Source organism: Papio anubis, chromosome 4 (genome assembly GCF_008728515.1).
Source record: "Papio anubis isolate 15944 chromosome 4, Panubis1.0, whole genome shotgun sequence".
Classification (NCBI taxonomy): Eukaryota; Metazoa; Chordata; class Mammalia; order Primates; family Cercopithecidae; genus Papio; species Papio anubis.
The window spans coordinates 149,308,325-149,327,491 of record NC_044979.1 but is presented as its reverse complement, the minus strand read 5'-3'; the positions used below and the strand labels follow the sequence as shown (position 1 = coordinate 149,327,491).

General features: G+C 38.4%; 1 protein-coding gene across 2 annotated transcripts in view; it reads right to left on the bottom strand.

The window, feature by feature from the left end:
• LOC101025582 (multidrug resistance-associated protein 1-like) overlaps positions 1 to 19,167 on the bottom strand; it is a 93,250-nt gene that overhangs the window by 23,959 nt on the left and 50,124 nt on the right. For both annotated transcript variants that reach the window (XM_021935571.2, XM_031665667.1), the window contains exons 16-18: positions 14,469 to 14,544; positions 1,265 to 1,325; positions 505 to 724 (exon numbers count right to left, since the gene is read on the bottom strand). In XM_021935571.2, coding sequence (XP_021791263.2) covers positions 505 to 724; positions 1,265 to 1,325; positions 14,469 to 14,544 — 357 coding nt within the window. The remainder of the gene's footprint in view (positions 1 to 504; positions 725 to 1,264; positions 1,326 to 14,468; positions 14,545 to 19,167) is intronic.

The following is a 19,167-nucleotide window of genomic DNA, read 5'->3' as shown; positions in this document are numbered from 1 at the left end:
CCCAATACAGCCTCCCCTTGCTTTGAATTTTCACAGCATTTTCTTTCACTACCTTTACAGTGCTTAATGCTGATCATGTAGTTTGATTGTACACCTGACCTAGGCTCAGTAGGCTTTAAACCTCTTAACAGACGCCTGTTTATCTTCACATCACTCACAATCTTCACATATACAGAGAGTGGCCATTTTTGAATCTTTCATGACTTTACATAAAAGCCTCAGTTTCCTCGGCTGTAAAATGAGGACAACAGCACCTTTTTAAATAGTTATTTTCAAGATTAAGTAACTATGCATAATATTTAATGTGAGCCATGTAGATGACACCATAAGTTTTGGGTTATTCTCTCAAATATGGTAAATTGGAAACATATGCATTTGAGTTATCCCCAAATATTTGAAAATTATGGCCCAGATTTTATTTGAGATAACATGGTGCCATATGTTTGTGTTTAAATCAATTAGGTCAGAAAAAGAAAAGAGAAGCAGCTATACATTTTCTTTTACCTTTTATTAATCCCAATAATCCATAGATATTAAGTTTATTGCTTCTTATTTGCTTCCATTCTGTGAAGTCAGTCATGTTTTTTGCTTCTTTTGCCCATGCACTAAGCCATAGATTCTGTCCAATGCCCACCAAATTCTGCCCTAAGTAAGTGACCATAGTCAGCCACACCCAGAGCCAGCCAAAGGCTTGGAGGTACTGCAGAATGATGGAGAACTTCACCTAAAGGCAAAATTGATATAAAATTAGATTACCAAGAGATACAGGAACATGACACGCCATTTCTGAATAAGTTCCCTTACTGATAGTTTCTGATTAGCATCAATTAAATACATAGTATGATATAGGATTTCAAAGATGTACTTTAAAGTCACACCTCGATTTAAACCCTATTCTGATGTTTCCTAAGCTTTGTGATCTTGATCAAGTCACTAACACCTGTAATCCTCAGATGAATCACCTGTTAATTAGAATAACAGTAATCACCTTATAAGTATATGTAGAGTGTCAAGCACAGTACTGAACCCTTAAAAGCTCAATTAATGTTAGTTGCTAGCATTAGTGAAAAAGAATATACATAACTAAATAACATGTAATCCTAACCAATCACCCACAGTTCCATTTCATTCAACTTCCTCAAGCTATTATATAGCAATTATCCTCAGATTAAATGAGAAATCTATAATATTTATCAGTAATGCAAGGTAAACTTTTATGTTTAGGTGGTTAATAGCAAATAACATTAGTTCTTCTGGTGCTTACCCCACCAACAGGGATCTTTTCTTTTTTCATTGAGAACTGTTTTCCTTGATCCAATGAGGGCCTGATAAAGCAAGACAATGTTTTGCTTTTTAGGTTTTAGATGAAACTAACGTAAAAAAATTATACATCTTTAACCATTTTGTTGCATCTTTCTCTACTCCCTTACCCTAACAGCAACTTGGTTTTCCCTGATAATAACTTCGCATCTTTTTGGTCTTATCAAAGGGAGACTGTTCATTCTACCATAACCCACATAATTTAGGGCCAGCGCATGTGGTGTATTTTTTTATTTTATTTTTTTTATTTTTTATTTTTTTTGAGACAGAGTCTCGCTCTGTCACCCAGGCTGGGGTGCAGTTCCCAGATCTCAGCTCACTGCAAGCTCCGCCTCCCGGGTTCACGCCATTCTCCTGCCTCAGCCTCCCGAGCAGCTGAGACTACAGGCGCCCGCCACCTCGCCCGGCTAGTTTTTTGTATTTTTTAGTAGAGACGGGGTTTCACCGTGTTCGCCAGGATGGTCTCGATCTCCTGACCTCGTGATCCGCCCGTCTCGGCCTCCCAAAGTGCTGGGATTACAGGCTTGAGCCACCGCGCCCGGCCCATGTGGTCTATTTTTAACTGCTTCTTCTAAATAATTATCCCTTAAACTTGAATCAAGTCTTTAGAGCATTTAAATTAATGCCATCTGGCTGTACCATACTCTATCCCTTCTCATCCTAGCCTAGACTGGCGTCTACTCACTTCTTGTTATCTCAGAAGATGAACTAACATCAGGGTTACTCTTCTCATTTTGTTCTGCCACCACCCTGGGTAATGTCACAGATTACATGAAAAGCTGTATTAAACTCAATCTCTTTTCCAGCTTCATAATCTTCATAGCTCCAGGTCCTGCATGTGTACCCCACTTTTGCCATCAACTTTCATGACCTTAAACCATGAATCTTATTACTTAGAACTAACCCATCTCTGAAAACCCAACTGTAAGTATTTCAATCTCTGATCATAACCTCTTCTATTTATAAGTTTTCAATTCAGTCATTCTCACTACATTTGGTTTTTATTTTACTTAGATTCCCAAATCTAGCCTTCTATAATCTTTGCTCTCTTGGATAATCAATGATCCTGCTTTACCTGGGATTTACCTGGTTTTAGCATTGACTATCCAACTTCTAGGGAATTCCTTAGTCCCAGGCAAACCTATATTCTCTCTCTTTTCCCTGCATTCTTCGTGATTATCATTTCATGCAAACTTTGCTTGTTTTTATCATACACAACCTTAACTGAGCCAGTTATTTTCCTATCTCCCCTAATGTTTTCTCTGGCTTTACAAGGAGCCACAACACTTTCTCTGTCTTGATCATAGGACATTTCCATCTATTCACCAAGTATTTGTCAATTTCATCTTCTAAATATTTCTGGAATCATATTATTGGATAAGTACTTAGAAAATAACAAGCAGCAAGAAGAAAAGTGAGAAGTAGGGAGGAGGAGGAGAAGGAGGAAGAAAAGGATAAAAGATAGAGGGAGAAGAGGAAAAGAAGCAGAAGAAAAGATTTACAATCCTACATTTCAGAGACAATCTGTGCTAACACGCTTGTGAATATTTCAGTAGTCTTGCCTCTATTTGTGTGTGGTATGATAATATTGTTAATGTTGCTCTTATATTATATTATATAATGTGTATAATAGATATATCATATTACTATTGCTCTTATCTTATATTGATATTATATATCAATATTATAATTATTGATTGTCAGTATTAATATTGATAATATTGCTCTATAACCAGTTCATACTTTTAAAGAAAATTACACATTTGTAACTCAATTTATAAAAAACATATTCTTCTACAACACCATTATATTTTATAATATAACATAATATTTTATCATTTTACCATGATATGATTTATTTAACAAAGTCAGTGCTTATACTGGTTGCAGTTTTTTTCGTACTTTATTGCTATAATGACCATTCTTTTCATAGGTCTTTTATTGCCTCTTGTACTAGATTCCCATACGCAGTAACATGCGACGTGATCAATTACAAGTCATTTGATGCATCTCCTGTTAAACTGACCTCTAGAAATGCTAAACTGATGTACACACCTCTCAGCAGATTATGATAAACCCCTGTTTCTTCATGGTTTCCACTGTAATTTTCAGAATAAGAAACGCCTTATTTGGGCAGCCTGGTAGTTCTTCCCGTCCTATCTCTGGCACTAGTATTCAGAAACATTCTGTGGGAGGTTGCAGTGCATGTCCTTTGCAGGATCAGCCTCAGCATCAGAGAAAGACACACTATTTAATGGACACTTTCATTGGAATAGCTCCTGGTGTATGATTTGGGTTAATTATTGTCTTCATCCTTCAAGCTGTTGGCCTGGCTTCTGTTTGGATAAGCAAATTTAGCATTGGTACCAAGCCAAAAATTAATTCTTAATGTAGCTGAACATAAAATGCTATGAAATCCAACAGTTAAAAGGGAATTAAGCCTTCCTAATTAGATATAACTAACAAAAACCAGTAATTTATTGGATACTATTGATTTTCAAACGAAAATGTTATTCATCATTTTTTCACACACAAAAAAACCCTGCATTTGGTTCTAGGCACTTTGTTGTGAATAACAGGTTTTATTTGAATTTTTTAAAAGAGAAACTATTTAATTCTAGTAGAGAAATTTTAAACATGAGTCTTGTTCTGTCCTTGAGAAATTCTCAGGAAAATTCGCACAATATCTATTTACATATTTTGTATAAAATATGTAAAATCAACATGTTGAAACCATTGTCTCTGAGCTAAGCACGAAATTTAAAAGTTTGGAGTATATGTGGGAAGACAAAAGTGATTCAGTGTTGCGCATGAAAGACAAAAGAGGGCAGCCTAGCTAGTAAAATAAAATTTCCAGTTTATTTTATTCAGGGAAGACAGTGATAGAGATTTAAGAAAGTAATTAATAGGCATAATATAAATTTAGAAAAAAATGTGGTAACAGTTTGAAATAAGTATTTTAGTCCTGCTGGAAAAATAATGTCATTAAACTAACTCTAATTCTTAAACTTTGAGAGAAAATTTTTCAGAAATTATTTGGTCCAACCCCCCTACCCCTCCTTTTCAACATATTCCTGATAGGCAACTAGACAGTTTTCCCATGAACCTTTTCATGAGAAAGACTTATTATATTCTATTTTAGTAGATCCCATTACAGACAGCCTCTATTTGTTGAAAAGTTCCTGCCGGCTTGTATCTTCCAATCCCACTCGTGTGTGTGTGTGTGTGTGTGTGTGTGTGTGTGTGTGTGTGGACAGAGTCTCACTCTGTCACCCAGGCTGGAATGCAGTGGCACAATCTCAGCTAACTGCAACCTCTGCCTCCCAGATTCAAGCAATTCTCCTGCTTCAGCCTCTGGAGTAGCTGGGACTACAGGCAAACGCCACCACACCTGGCTAATTTTTGTATTTTTAGTAGAGACGGGGTTTCCCCATGTAGGCCAGGGTAGTCTCGAGCTCCTGACCTCAAGTGATCTCCCAAAGCGTTGGGATTACAGGCATAAACCACCACGCCCGGCCCCAATCCTTAATCTGTCTTAATTCTGCACTAATTGGAAATGATTGGAGAATTCGAAAAGAATAGAAATTTAGAGTGAAAAGTCAGGAAAACTCTATGTGATATTATCTTACCAACCAGTAAAGCAGATAAAAAATGAAAGGGAGAATAGAAAATAATACACTAGTATAGCCAATTAATTGGAAAAATTATAATAGGCTTCTCAAACATTAGATAAAATATGATTTATTTAGTCGTTTGAAATTTCTTATTTGAAAAATTTAGTGTATTCTTTAAAAACTGGGCTTGACTCTGGGTTGTGTTGATAAAAATATGACATATTGGACCTGAGGTGATCTTCCCAAAGTATTCTTTCCTCCCTCCCCGCTTCTCTCCCTCCCTCCATCCTTTCCTTCCTTCCTTCCTTTCATCCTTCCTTCCTTCCTTCCTTGCTTTCTTTCTTTCTTTCTTTCTCCCTCTCTCTCTCATATTCTTTCTTCTTCTTAGATTCCATTTGTCAATTTTGGCTTTTGTTGACATTGCTTTTGGTGTTTTACTCATGAAGTCTTTGCCCACGCCTATGTTCTGAATGGTGTTGCCTAGGTTTTCTTCTAGGGTATTTATGGTTTTAGGTCTTATGTTTAAGTCTTTAATCCAACTTGAGTTAATTTTTGTATAAAATGTAAGGAAGGGGTCCAGTTTCAGCTTTCTGCATATGGCTAGCTAGTTTTCCCAACACCATTTCTTAAATAGGGAATCCTTTCCCCATTGCTTGTTTTTGTCGGGTTTGTAAAAGATCAGATGGTTGTAGACATGTGGTGTTATTTCTGAGGACTCTGTTCTGTTCCATGGTCTTTATATGCTGTTTTGGTTACTGTGACCTTGTAGTATGAAGTCAGGTAGAGTGATGCCTCCAGCTTTGTTCTTTTTGCTTAGGACTGTCTTGGCTATATGGGCTCTTTTTTGGTTCCATATGAAATTTAAAGTAGTTTTTTCTAATTCTATGAAAAATGTCAATGGTAGCTTGATGGGGATAGCATTGAATCTATAAATTACTTGGACAGTATGGCCATTTTCATGATATTGATTCTTCCTATCCATGGGCATGGAATATTTTTTCCATTTGTTTGTATCTTCTCTTATTTCCTGAGCAATGGTTTGTAGTTCTCCTTGAAGAGGTCCTTCACATGCCTTGTAAGTTGTATTCCTAGGTATTTTATTTGCTTTGTAGCATTTGTGAATGGGAGTTCACTCATGATTTGGCTCTCTGTTTGTCTATTATTGATGTATAGGAATGCTTGTGATTTGTGCACATTGATTTTGTATCCCGAGACTTCGTTGAAGTTGCTTATCAGCTTAAGGAGTTTTGGGGCTGAGACAATGGAGTTTTCTAAATATACAATCACGTCTTCTGCAAACAGAGACAATTTGACTTCCTCTCTTCCAATTTGATACCCTTTATTTCTTTCTGTTGCCTGATTGCCCTGGCCAGAACTTCCAATACTATGTTGAATAGGAGTGGTGAGAGAGGGCATCCTTGTCTTATGCCAGTTTTCAAAGGGAATGCTTCCAACTTTTGCCCAGTCAGTATATTGGCTGTGCGTTTGTCATAAATAGCTCTTATTATTTTGAGATATGTTCCATCAATACCTAGTTTATTGAGTGTTTTTAGCATGAAGAACTGTTGAATTTTATTGAAGGCCTTTTCTGCATCTATGGAGATAATCATGTGGTTTTTGTCATTGTTTCTCTTTATGTGATGGATTATGTTTATTAATTTGCGTATGTTGAACCAGCCTTGCATCCCAGGGATGAAGCCAACTTGATCATGGTGGATAAGCTTTTTGATGTGGTGCTGGATTTGGTTTCCCAGTATTTTATTGAGGGTTTTCACATTATGTTCATCAGGGATATTGCCCTGAATTTTTCTTTTTTGTTGTGTCTCTGCCAGACTTTGGTATCAAGATGATGCTGGCCTCATAAAATGAGGTAGGGAGGATTCCCTCTTTTTCCATTGTTTGGAATAGTTTCACAAGGAGTGATGCCAACTCCTCTTTGTACTTCTGGTAGAGCTTGGCTGTGAATCCGTCTGGTCCTGGGCTTTTATTGGTTGGTAGGCTATTAATCACTGCCTCAATTTCAGAACTTGTTATTGGCCTATTCAGGGATTTGACTTCTTCCTGGTTTTGTCTTGGGAGGGTGTATGTGTCCAGGAATTTATCCATTTCTTCTAGATTTTCTAGTTTATTTGCATAGAGGTGTTTATAGTATTCTCTGATGGTAATTTGTATTTCAGTGGGATCAGTCGTGGTATTACCTTTATCATTTTTTATTGGACCTATTTGATTCTTCTCTCTTTTCTTCTTTATTAGTCTGGCTAGCGGTCTATCTATTTTGTTAATCTTTTCAAAAAACCAGCTCCTGGATTCACTGATTTTTTAAAAGGGTTTTTTGTGTCTCTATCTCCTTCAGTTCTGCTTTGATCTTACTTATTTCTTGTCTTCTGCCAGCTTTTGAATTTGTTTGTTCTTGCTTCTGCAGTTCTTTTAATTGTGATGTTAGGGTGTCAATTTTAGATCTTTCCCACTTTCTCCTGTTGGCATTTAGCACTATAAATTTCCCTGTAAACACTGCTTTAGCTGTCTCCCAGAGATTCTGGTATGTTTTGTCTTTGTTCTCATTGATTTCAAAGAACTTATTTATTTCTACCTTAATATCGCTACTTACCCAGTAGTCATTCAGGAGCAGGCTATTCGGTTTTCATGTAGTTCTACTGTTTTGAGTGAGTTTCTTAATCCTGAGTTCTAATTTGATTGCATTGTGGTCTGAGAGACTGTTATGATTTCCATTCTTTTGCATTTGCTTAGGAGTGTTTTACTTCCAATTATGTAGTCAATTTTAGAAGAAGTGTGATATGGTGCTGAGAAGAATGTATATTCTGCTGATTTGGGGTGGAGAGTTCTATAGATGTCTAATAGGTCCAGTTGGTCCAGGGCTGAGCTAAAGTCCTGAATATTCTTGTTAATTTTCTGTCTCATTGATCTGTCTAATATTGACAGTGGGGTGTTAAAGTCTCCCACTATTACTGTGTGAGAGTCTAAGTCTCTTCGTAGGTCTCTAAGAACTTGACTTGAGACTTATGAATCTGGGTGCTCCTGTATTAGGTGCATAGATAGTTAGGATAGTTAGCTCTTCTTGTTGCATTGCTCCCTTTACCATTATGTAATGTCCTTCTTTGTCTTTTTTGATCTTGATATTTGTTGGTTTAAAGTCTGTTTTAAGAGGATGATCTTGATATTTGTTGGTTTAAAGTCTGTGTTTTTTTTTTTTTTGTTTTTTTTTTTTTGCTTTCCATTTGCTTGGTAAATATTCCTTCATCCCTTTATTTTGAGCCTATGTATGTCTTTGCACATGAGATGGGTCTCCTGAATACAGCACCCCAATGGGTCTTGACTCTTTAATCAGTTTGCCAGTCTGTGTCTTTTAATTGGGGTATTTAACCCATTTACATTTAAGGTTAATATTTTTATGTGTGAATGTGATCCTGTCATTATGATGCTAGTTGATTATTTTACACATTAGTTGATGCAATTTCTTTATAGTGTTGATGGTCTTTACATTTTGGTATGTTTTTGCAGTGGCTGGTATCAGTTTTTTCTTTGAATATTTAGTACTTCCTTCAGGAGCTCTTGTAAGGTAGGCCTGGTGGTGACAAAATCCCTCAGCATTTGCTTGTCTGTAAAGGATTTTATTTCTCCTTCACTTATGAAGCTTAGTTTGGCTGGATATGAAATTCTGCGTGGAAAATTCTTTTCTTTAAGAGTGTTGAATTTTGGCCCCCACTCTCTTCTGGATTGTAGGGTTTCTGCAGAGAGATGTGCTGGTAGTCCGATGGCCTTCCCTTTGTGGGTAACCTGAACTTTCTCTCTAACTGCCCTTAACGTTTTTTCCTTCTTTCACCCTTGGTGAATCTGATGATTATGTGTCTTGGTGTCACTCTTCTTGAGGAGTATCTTTGTGGCATTCTCCACATTTCATGAATTTGCATGTTGGCCTGTCCTGCTAGGTTGGGGAAGTTCTCTTGGATAATATCCTGAAGTGTGTTTTCCAACTTGGTTCCATTCTCCTCATCACTTTTAGGTAAACCAAACAAAAATAGGTTTGGTCTTTTCACATAGTCTCATATTTCTTGGAGGCTTTGTTCATTCATTTTCATTCTTTTTTCTCTAATCTTGTCTTCATGCTTTACTTCATTAAGTTGATCATCCTCTGATATCCTTTCTTCCGCTTGATGAATTTGGCTATTGATACTTGTGTATGCTTCATGGAGTGTTTTTCAGCTCCATCAGGTCATTTATGTTTTTCTCTAAACTGTTTATTCTAGTTAGCAGTTCCTGTAACCTTTTATCAAGGTTCTTAGCTTCCTTGCACTGGGTTAGGACATGCTCCTTTAGCTCGGAGGAGTTTGTTATTTTACCCACCTTCTGAAGCCTACTTCTGTCAATTCCTCAAACTCATTTTCCATCCAGTTTTGTTCCCTTGCTGGCAAGGAGTTGTGATCCTTTGGAGGGGAAGAGGAATTCTGGTTTTTGGAATTTTCAGCCTTTTTGTGATGTTTTATCCTCATCTTCGTGGATTTATCTACATTTGATCTTTGATGCTAATGACCTTTGGATGGGGTTTTTGTGTAGACATCCTTTTGGTTGATGTTGATGTTATTGCTTTCTGTTTGTTAGCTTTCCTTCTAACAGCCAGGCCCTCTTCCGCAGGTCCACTGGAGTTTGCTGGCGGTCCACTCCAGACCCTGTTTGACTGGGTATCACCAGCAGAGGCTGCAGAACAGCAAAGACTGCTGCCTGCTCCTTTCTCTGGAAGCTTTGTCCCAGAGGGGCACCTGCCAGATGCCAGCCAGAGCTCTCCTATATGAGGTGTCTGTCGACTCCTGCTGGAAGGTGTCTCCCAGTCAGGAGGCACGGGGGTCAGGGACCCACTTGAGGAGGCGGTCTGTCCCTTAGTAGAGCTTGAGCACTGTGCTGGGAGATCTTCAGAGCTGACAGGCAGGAACGTTTAAGTCTGCTGAAGCTGCACCCACAACTGCCCCTTCCCCCAGGTGCTCTGTCCCGGGGAGATGGGAGTTTTATCTGTAAGTCCCTGACTGGGGCTGCTGCCTTTCTTTCAGAGATGCCCTGCTCAGAGAGGAGGAATCTAGAGAGGCAGTCTGGCTACAGTGACTTTGTAGCCCTGAGGTGGGTTCCTCCCAGTTGAACTTCCCCACAGCTTTGTTTACACTATGAGGGGCCACCGCCTACTCAAGCCTCAGTAATGGCAGAAGCTCCTCCTCCCACCAAGCTCAAGTATCCCAGGTCAACTTCAGACTGCTGTGCTGGCAGTTGAGAGTTTCAAGCCAGTGGATCTTAGCTTGCTGGGCTCCATGGAAGTGGGATCTGCTGAGCAACACCGCTCAGCTTCCTGGCTTCAGCCCCCTTTCCAGGGAAGGGAACAGTTCTGTCTTGATGGTGTTCCAGGCACCACTGGTGTACAAAATACATACATACATACATACATACATACATACATACATACATACATACATAAAATAAACCTCCTGCAGCTAACTGGATGTCTGCCCAAATGGCTGCTCAGGTTTGTGCTTAAAACCCAGGGCCCTCATGGTGTAGGCACCTGAGGGAATCTCCTCGTCTGTGGATTGTGAAAACCATGGGAAAAGCGTAGTACCTGGGCTGGAGTGCACCATTCCTCATGGCACAGTCCCTCATGGCTTCCCTTGGCTAGGGGAGGGAGTTCCCAGACCCCTTGCACTTCCCAGGTAAGGCAATGCCCTACCCTGCTTCTGCGTGCCCTCTGTGGGCTGGACCCACTGTCTAACCAGTCCCAGTGAGATGAGCCAGGTACCTCAGTTGGAAATGCAGAAATCACCTGCCTTCTGCGTTTGTCTCACTGGGAGCTGCAGACCAGAGCTGTTCCTGTTCGGTCATCTGGTCATCTTGCCCTGGACCAACCAACCTACCTTCCTTCCTTCCTTCCTTCCTTCCTTCCTTCCTTCCTTCCTTCCTTTCTTCCTTTCTTTCTTTCTCTCTCTCTCTCTCTCTTTCTCTCTTTCTCCCTTTCTTCCTTCCTTCCTTTCTTTCTTCCTTTCTTTCTTCCTTTCTTTCTTCCTTTCTTCCTTTCTTCCTTCCTTTCTTCCTTTCTTCCTTCCTTTCTTTCTTTCTTTCTTTCTTTCTTCTTTCTCTCTCTCTCCTTCCTTCCTTCCTTCCTTCCCTCCTCCTCCTTCTCCTCCTCCTGCTCCTCCTTCTTCTTCTTTCTTTCTTTCTTTTTTCTCCTTCCTTCCTTCCTTCCTCTCTCTCTCTCTGTTTCTTTCTTCCTCCTTTTTTCTCTTCCTCCCTTTCCTTTTTTTTGAGACAAGAGTCTTGCTATGTTGCCCAGGCTGGTTTCAAACTCCTGAGCTCAATGGATCCTCCCAGTTTGGCCCCTGAGTAGCTGGAACTATAGGCGTGCAGCACCATGTTCTGCTGAATTCTTTATTTGAGCTGATGCAACTTAGAATTTTTTTAAAAAACAATTTTGTAAACAAATATTTATAGGGACTGGAATTCTTTTTTTAGGGAGAAAAAGAAGGAATGATTTCCCAAAATTGGTTTACAGAAACTTCAAGGGTTCAATTTAGATATTATATTAACAGTGATCGTATAAATAAGGAAAATTGATTTACTGTAGGGGAAAGGAAATGATTAAGTTTACAAAAATATTGATTAATTTTTACATGTTAAGCTTTTCTTAAGTTATTTACTGAGTGCACAGTGACACTATACAAGGGCAGATATGCTCCTTAGGATTCATACCCCAAAGCAAATGAATTTCAAAGTATGTTTCATTGCTTCTGGATTATCTTTTCTTAGAGACTCTTAAAAGATTATACTCATTTAAATGAAATATATTAAGTCTCAGTGGCCAAAAAATAAAAGAAATGATAGATCAGAAAACTTTTCAGTGTTCTTTCAGTCTCTAATTATTTATCCATCCATTCAACAAATACTTATATATGTGCCATTTGGTGTTCTAGCTGATGGCAATGGAACAAATAACAAAAAATCCTGCCCTTATAAAACCTTATAATACAGAGTTAGGAGGAAGACAAAATAAAAAATAAACAAGTAAATTTCCCAATTTTATGGAAATTAATAAGAAGTATGACAAAGCAAAGCTGGGAAAGGAGTAGGAAGTGTTGAAATATGAAATAGGGTGGATAAGCAAGTCTTCACTGATGAGCCAACATTTAAGCAAACACCAACAGAAGGTGGATGTGCAAGCCATATGGTTATCTGAACAAAGTATACTTCATGCAGTGAATCAGAAATGCAAGGCCTTGAAGTTGGGGCATGCCTGGCTATCCCAGAAACAGAAAACGGTCAGGGTTGCTGGACAGAGTAATGAAGGGTGAACTTCCTAGGGTTCTGAGATCAGAATGGTAAACAGGTCCAGGTCCTATAGGGCTTTACAAGTCAGTGTAAGGACCTCAGATTTTTCTCTGAGAGGTGAATGTTTTGAAAGTTTTGGGCAGAAAACCAATATTCTCTGACTTGCATTTATAAAAGAAAGTCTCTGTATACTATGTTGCAAATAGCCTGTATGGGGTAAGATGGCAGCAGGAAGGCCTGTAAGCAGGCAGTTACAATAACGGCAAGTGAAAAATAATCATGATCGGACAAAGGGGACAGCTATGAAGGCAATGAGTGGTGGGTGAATTCTGGATTATTGGATATATTTTGAAGATCGAGCCAATGGGATTTGATCATAGATTGGATGTAGAGTAAGAAAGGTCAAGATGACTGCAAGATATTTTTTAACTGAGCAACTGGAAGAATAGCATTGCCGTTAGCTAAGGTGGAAAAAAATCGTATGTGGGACAGGTTTGTGTGTGGTGAAGGAAAATCTAGAATCCTTTGTGGGACATATAAATTGGAGATGTCATTTAGACATTAAAGGGGAGATGCTGAGAGGGTCAGTTGCTGGTTCAACCCTGGAGTTCAAGGAAAGATCCAGACTAGAGAGATTAACTTGGAGATATTAGTGTATGGAAAGCATTTAAAGCCATGAGACAGTATAAAAACACTAAGATAACAGACAAAGAGAAGCAGTCCAAGGTCTTTATGATCAAGGAGGAATGATTTATTATTAGTTTACCTACTGAGTCAGCTAAATTTGGTATGCACACAAATCTCCAACCTGTAACATCTACATCATCCACACATCCTTAGGTATATCCAATTCTTAAAAAATAATTATTTCAAGACTCATTCTTTCATTCAAGGTCAAAACTGCCAGTATCTGAGCTCTTGGATCCTAAAGTGCTTGATTCCCTTTAATCTGTCACAACGCTCAATTTTAGCAATTACAAGATCTAGGCACTTATTTTATAATCTCTCTCTCTTTTTTTTTTTTTTTTTTTTTTGAGACAGAATCTTACTCTGTCACCCAGGCTGGAGTGCAGTGGCACGATCTCGGCTCACTGTCTCCCAAGCGATTCTCCTACCTCAGCCTCCCAAATAGGTTGGATTACAGGCACATGCCACTATGCCTGGCTAATTTTTGTATTTTAGTAGAGACGGGATTTCACCATGTTGGTCAGGCTGGTGTTGAATTCCTGACTTCAGGTAATCCACCTGCCTCAGCCTCCCAAAGTGCTGGGATTACAGGCCTGAGCCACCAGACCCAACCTATAAGCTGTTTATTCCTATTATTTCCTATTGTCTTTTGGTTTTCTGTTTAGGCAACTGAGGGAAGAAACATTGGGGAAAAAACTGATTAGATTAATTTGCTTCAATCATTATTCATTTTAGTCACTTACAAAAAAAAAAAAGCATAATATAACAAAATCCAATCAGGACCAAAGTTTTACCCTTTTTATTCTGTCTCCCTCCCCTCTTCCTTCCTGCCCTCTTTTCTACTCCTTCCTTTCTTCTTCTTCTTCTTCTTCTTCGTCTTCGTCGTCTTCTTCATCTTCTTCTTCGTCTTCTTCTTCTTCTTTCTCTCTCTCTCCTCTCTCTTCTTTCTTTCTTTCTTTTCTTTCTTTCTCTTTCCTCTCTTTCCTCTCTCTCTTTTCTTTCTTTCTTTCTTTCTTTCTTTCTTTCTTTCTTTCTTTCTTTCTTTCTTTCTTTTCTTTCTTTCTCTTTCCTCTCTTTCCTCTCTCTTTCTTTCTCTTATTTTTCTAGGCAGGTTCTTCAGGTCCTATACCGAGTCTGTATGTCCAGGTCACATACCCTGTCTTGATAATCATCCCAATCCATCATGAAATGTTTATGTCCAAAGCCTATTTTTCACATTCTCATCTGTAGAGTCTATGAATGCTATGGGATGGGGATGTTTTTGGCAATCAGATTAAATTTCTACCACTAGAATTTGGCTAGAAATAGCGAGGAGTCTAATGAACATATGTTTCCAAAACTAAGTCTCATCCATCTCACTTAAAAATTTAGACACATCCATCTAACTTGTAGTTTAGAATTGGAAACCACTAAGTACATTTTATATCCATCATAATGTATGGATCTTTCTTATAGGATGTGTTCAAATGCTATAAAAAAGTAATTAATCAGTCCATAATCCCAGTGAGCCTGGCATTTCCTGATACTCACCTAGGTTTTTGTTCCAGGATTTTGTCCTTTGGTCTAGTTCTGGAGTTGACTGCACTGACTCGCTTTAGAGCATGAGCTGGAGAGAAAGACAGTCCGTGTTTTTATATCCACAATTATAAGCCAACAATAAACAAAATAGAGAGAAGTATAATGGAGGATTACACAAATTGGAGAGGTTTTTAAGTTCTAGATCCATAGGTTTACTGGGAGCCCTAGTATTTTCTCCATTATTTCAGCTTGTCCTAAAATGTTCTGTAATATCGTAGTAAAACTGAGATTTCTTGTTGAGAAAACCCACAGAGAAATTATTTTTTTTTCTCAGAGAAAGGGATACTAACTCTCTCAGTGTCCCTCTGAGAGGGCTGCTAACTTATTTCAGATCTTCCACAGAAGGGCTAAATATTTCCCAAGAGGAAAACCACTCTAGCCTTTAAAAGAATCATAATTTCATGCAGCCTTTATACAAATGTGATTCTCGTGAAGATTAGTAAGAAAACACAATGGCAAATTCCCCAAAGCTGTCATTGTCTTGCAAGTGTCACTAACAGTGATAATAGCATCCTATGTGACAGGCATTGCCCTAAGGGCTTTGTATCTCTTTTAATTTTCAAAACTACCCCTATGAGAAAGGTACTATAGTTATTATCCTTATTTTAGGGATAAAAAGACTGAGGCACTGAGCTCTTACACAGGAAACACAAACCAAGGTCATACACCAAGAACTATCAGCTACTGAGGTTCAAATAACCTTAATGAATTTGATGGTAAATGGGCTAGTGAATTTGATGATAAATACCTCAGTGCTAGACAGATTTTTGTCTTTATTCACAGTCTGATACTTGAACTCTTTGAATTTTAGATTTCTCATCTCTAAACAGAAAGAATTGAATTTGGAGATTTCTAAGGTCTCTTCTATGAATTCTATGCTTTCTTTTTTCTAGAAGGAATCATCTAGCCCATAATGGAAAAAACTGATTGACCTCAAACATCTCTATGAAACATGGGGATTCCATGGCTCAAAAATGCAAATTCAGTTTGAAGATGTTTCAGTCTATCCCTCTAAGGCACAGTCTCATCTTTATAGCCTTTAATGATAATATTTAAATTTATTTATTTTCAATTTATAAACTACTTTTACAGGCATTATATAAATTGAGCTCACAAATGACCTGAAAGATAAGAGAATAGGTAAATTTAACTATATTTTGCAGGAGAAAAACATAAAACTCAGAAAGGGTAAGTGGCTTGCCTGAAACCCAGAATTGTTTAAGACAGGGCAAGGGAGGAGAGCAAGTATTGGGGAAGAAGCAAGCATCAGTAAATGAGAGTGAGCCACTCCCTCTTTCCACTTTCCTCTTTCCAGTAAGTCAGTACTAAGTCAATGTACTTGTTCCTACACACTTGATACAATGTTTAAGAGCTTAGTTGTTCTCTGACATGAAACAGCAGTAGCATGGGATTCAAATTCTGTCACTTACCTTCTGTCTTAATTTGAGCAAGACACCTAATCTCTGTGTCTTGCTTATGAATTGTTTATTTCTGGAGTTTTTCATTTAATATTTTTGGACCACGGTCGACCGCGGGTAGCTGAAACCGCAGGAAGCAAAATTGCAGGTAAGGGGGAACTAGTGTATAAGTCAGCACAACATTGTGGAATAAACAGTGGACCTATTGTTAGGAATCCCGGAATCTAGTTCTCTCACTGAATAACCATATCAGTCTTCATCAAACGACACAGAAAAAGCAGAGACTTTGTAGAAGAGACCTTAGAAATCTCCAAAATGAGGACCATGGCAGCCTCTGGAGTTTTGGAGGAGGATTAAGTAAATGTAAAACTTAAGAATATATTGACATCGTTACGATCCACGATGTACAAGCTATCATCAGTATAATTAGTTTGTGTAAGAATTAGCCTAACCTAAATCTGTAAATATGTAAAATTTATCTTTAGCTTTGTTATACTTTTCTTCATAAACCCATTTCTCACCTCTGATTTGATTATCTTATATAACATTTCCATAAGGCAAGACTCTTAGATTTTTTAGAGCTAGATGGAATCTTAGAGGTGATATATCCAAACCCAAATTACACTGCAAAGAGTACTTTTTACCATTGACTTTCTAAGCTACCTGTTATTGACTTCAGCAGTGAGAGTAAGAATGATAGGAAAGAAAAAGAAATGAGTAATAAGCAGCTGGAGGGGCAGGGGAGAGATAATAATGTACATTGTTCAGTTCCATGTCTGCCACTAGGAAAAGCAGAGTGAGCTGAAGCACTGTATTTCCCAAACGGGAAGAACCACAAGAATTAAGTCGTTTGATGAAGACTGATGTGGTTATTCAGTGAGAGAACTAGATTCCAGGATTTCTAACAATAGGTCCACTGTTTATTCCACAAGGTTGTGCTGGCTTATACACTAGTTCCCCCTTACCTGCAATTTTGCTTCCTGCGGTTTCAGCTACCCACGGTCAACCGTGGTCCAAAAATATTAAACGAAAAACTCCAGAAATAAACAATTCATAAGTTTTAAATTACTTGCTATTCTGAGTGGCCTGATGAAATATTTCACCGTTCTGCTCTGTCCTGTCTGGCAAGTGCAGCATCTCTTTGTCTAGCACATACATGCTCTGTGGATGCTCCCCATGCATTGGTCACTTGAGAGCTTGGGTTATCCGATCAACTGTCATGGTATTAAAGTGCTTGTGTTCAAGGAACTCTTATTTTTCTTCATGATGACCCCAAAGTACATGAGTAGTAATGCTGGCATCTTGGTCTATTTTATTATTAGTTATTGTTGTTAATCTCTTACTGTGCCTAGTTTATAACCTGAGCTTTATCATAAGTATATACATAATTTTAAAAAGCATAGTATATACAGAGTTAGGTACTCTCCAAAGTTTCATTCAACCACTGGGGGTCTTGGAAACATCCTTTGTGGATGAGGTGTGCCTACTGCACTCCCATTGTAGTGACACATAAATTAACTAGAATTTTGAAACTGAAGAATTGTGTACCTTTTAAAGGAATTTTTGAACAGACTCAAGATCAAAAAGGGTGAATTATAATAAATAAATGGAAGATCACAGAGTGATCACAACTCTTACATCCTACTCTCTGCCAGGTAATTTCTTTCCCCTAAATCTCAGCAAAAGCATACTCAAACAGAATCTGATTTCCCTTGATATTTATGCAAATAACAGAAAGAAATTCCCCACAGGGACAGACCTGTACCTAAAATCTGTGGAACCAGAGCAAGAGTGCAATAAAGGCTCACATGTTGCATTTCCAATTATTTAAAAGTCACTGATGGAACTAAAAGACTCAAGTTCTATCGCTTTCTCTGACAAATACACCTTCCAAGCCACCTAGAAGGCGAGGATCAGATGAGAATGTCTGGATTCCTGAGACTTCCTCTGGGGGACATGGCAGTCCTTGATGAGTCAGTCTCAGCCAAGGCCTTTGCTCCTCTTCTCCCCCTCCCAAGCTCCACTTTGCACTCTCAGAAGTTCTGTACATCTGCAGATACCTCAGCTGACATGTCCAGACTCTGCCCACTCTCCCACCCGCAAGAGCAAACATCCTCAGGCCAAAGAATGATGCAAGCCAACAGGGCAGTCTGTCCGTGAAAGAACAAACCTGAGGAATGATAGCTCAGGTCCCAGGAGCAACCTTCCATTATTTGAGCAGAGAATTCTGGGACCTGAGTTCCTAGAATGGTCAAGAAGTGGGAAGTGGGGAAGACACTCCTAGCCAGAGAGCCATGCAGGGAAGGCTAGAGTGGGAACTGACTAAAGAATGAAGTACAGGGCGAGGTTCAGTTGGCCCAGGTTTAGGAGGCAGCATTGCAGGGACATCACGCTGGATGTAAGCTATTATTTAATGTAGTGTTTGATACCAAGATCCGTTTTTGTCTTGCTCCCTGCAGTGGCTAAGGAAATCATCCTCTATAGAGCTAACCTTTTACAGATTCTCTCTTGATCTAGCTATCTAGTTTTTATTGTGAGTATAAGTCTTTATGCATTTTTTATCCGGCATTCAAAAAATCAAAATTCCAGAATATTCATTGTTAATAACACATTCTAATTCTGGCATAAAAATTTTCTCTACTTTCCACCTTTCTGATTGTCATGGAAAAGACAGAAATATTGAGGTAATTAGAAAGAAGTTAAAGTTACATTTTTCTAACTCTGGCAAATTTCTGATTGTGAGTTGGTAACATCTATTAATAGATCTATTAACATCTATCAGCCCAACTTCAAGAATATTACTGCTTTTATTCTGTTACAGTAGAGGGCACTTGTACATAAAAAAGTTATACAAATACAGAAAAGGTGGGATTTTATTTCCAAAATTGGGTATTTAAACAACAGCAAATTCCACAGGTTTCAAAAGACACACAATTTATATTTCGTGGCAAATTAAATATTTAGCTTAAAGCTTACACACTGCCTACTTTTGGAACTATATTTTCTAAAGGCATACAATCTATATTTCATGTGACCTTTAAAATAAATGGCCACACACACAAGAAAGACACCGGCTCATAGCATTCCATAGCACCTTGTTAACTCCTGAGGGGATACACTTTCAGATTCATCTCTTTAACAAACAGCTACCGAGTGCCTGTAATTTGCCTAGCATGAGGCTACCTAAGTGACAGAGATAGAGAAATGACAGATTCCATGCTTCTTCTAGTCTA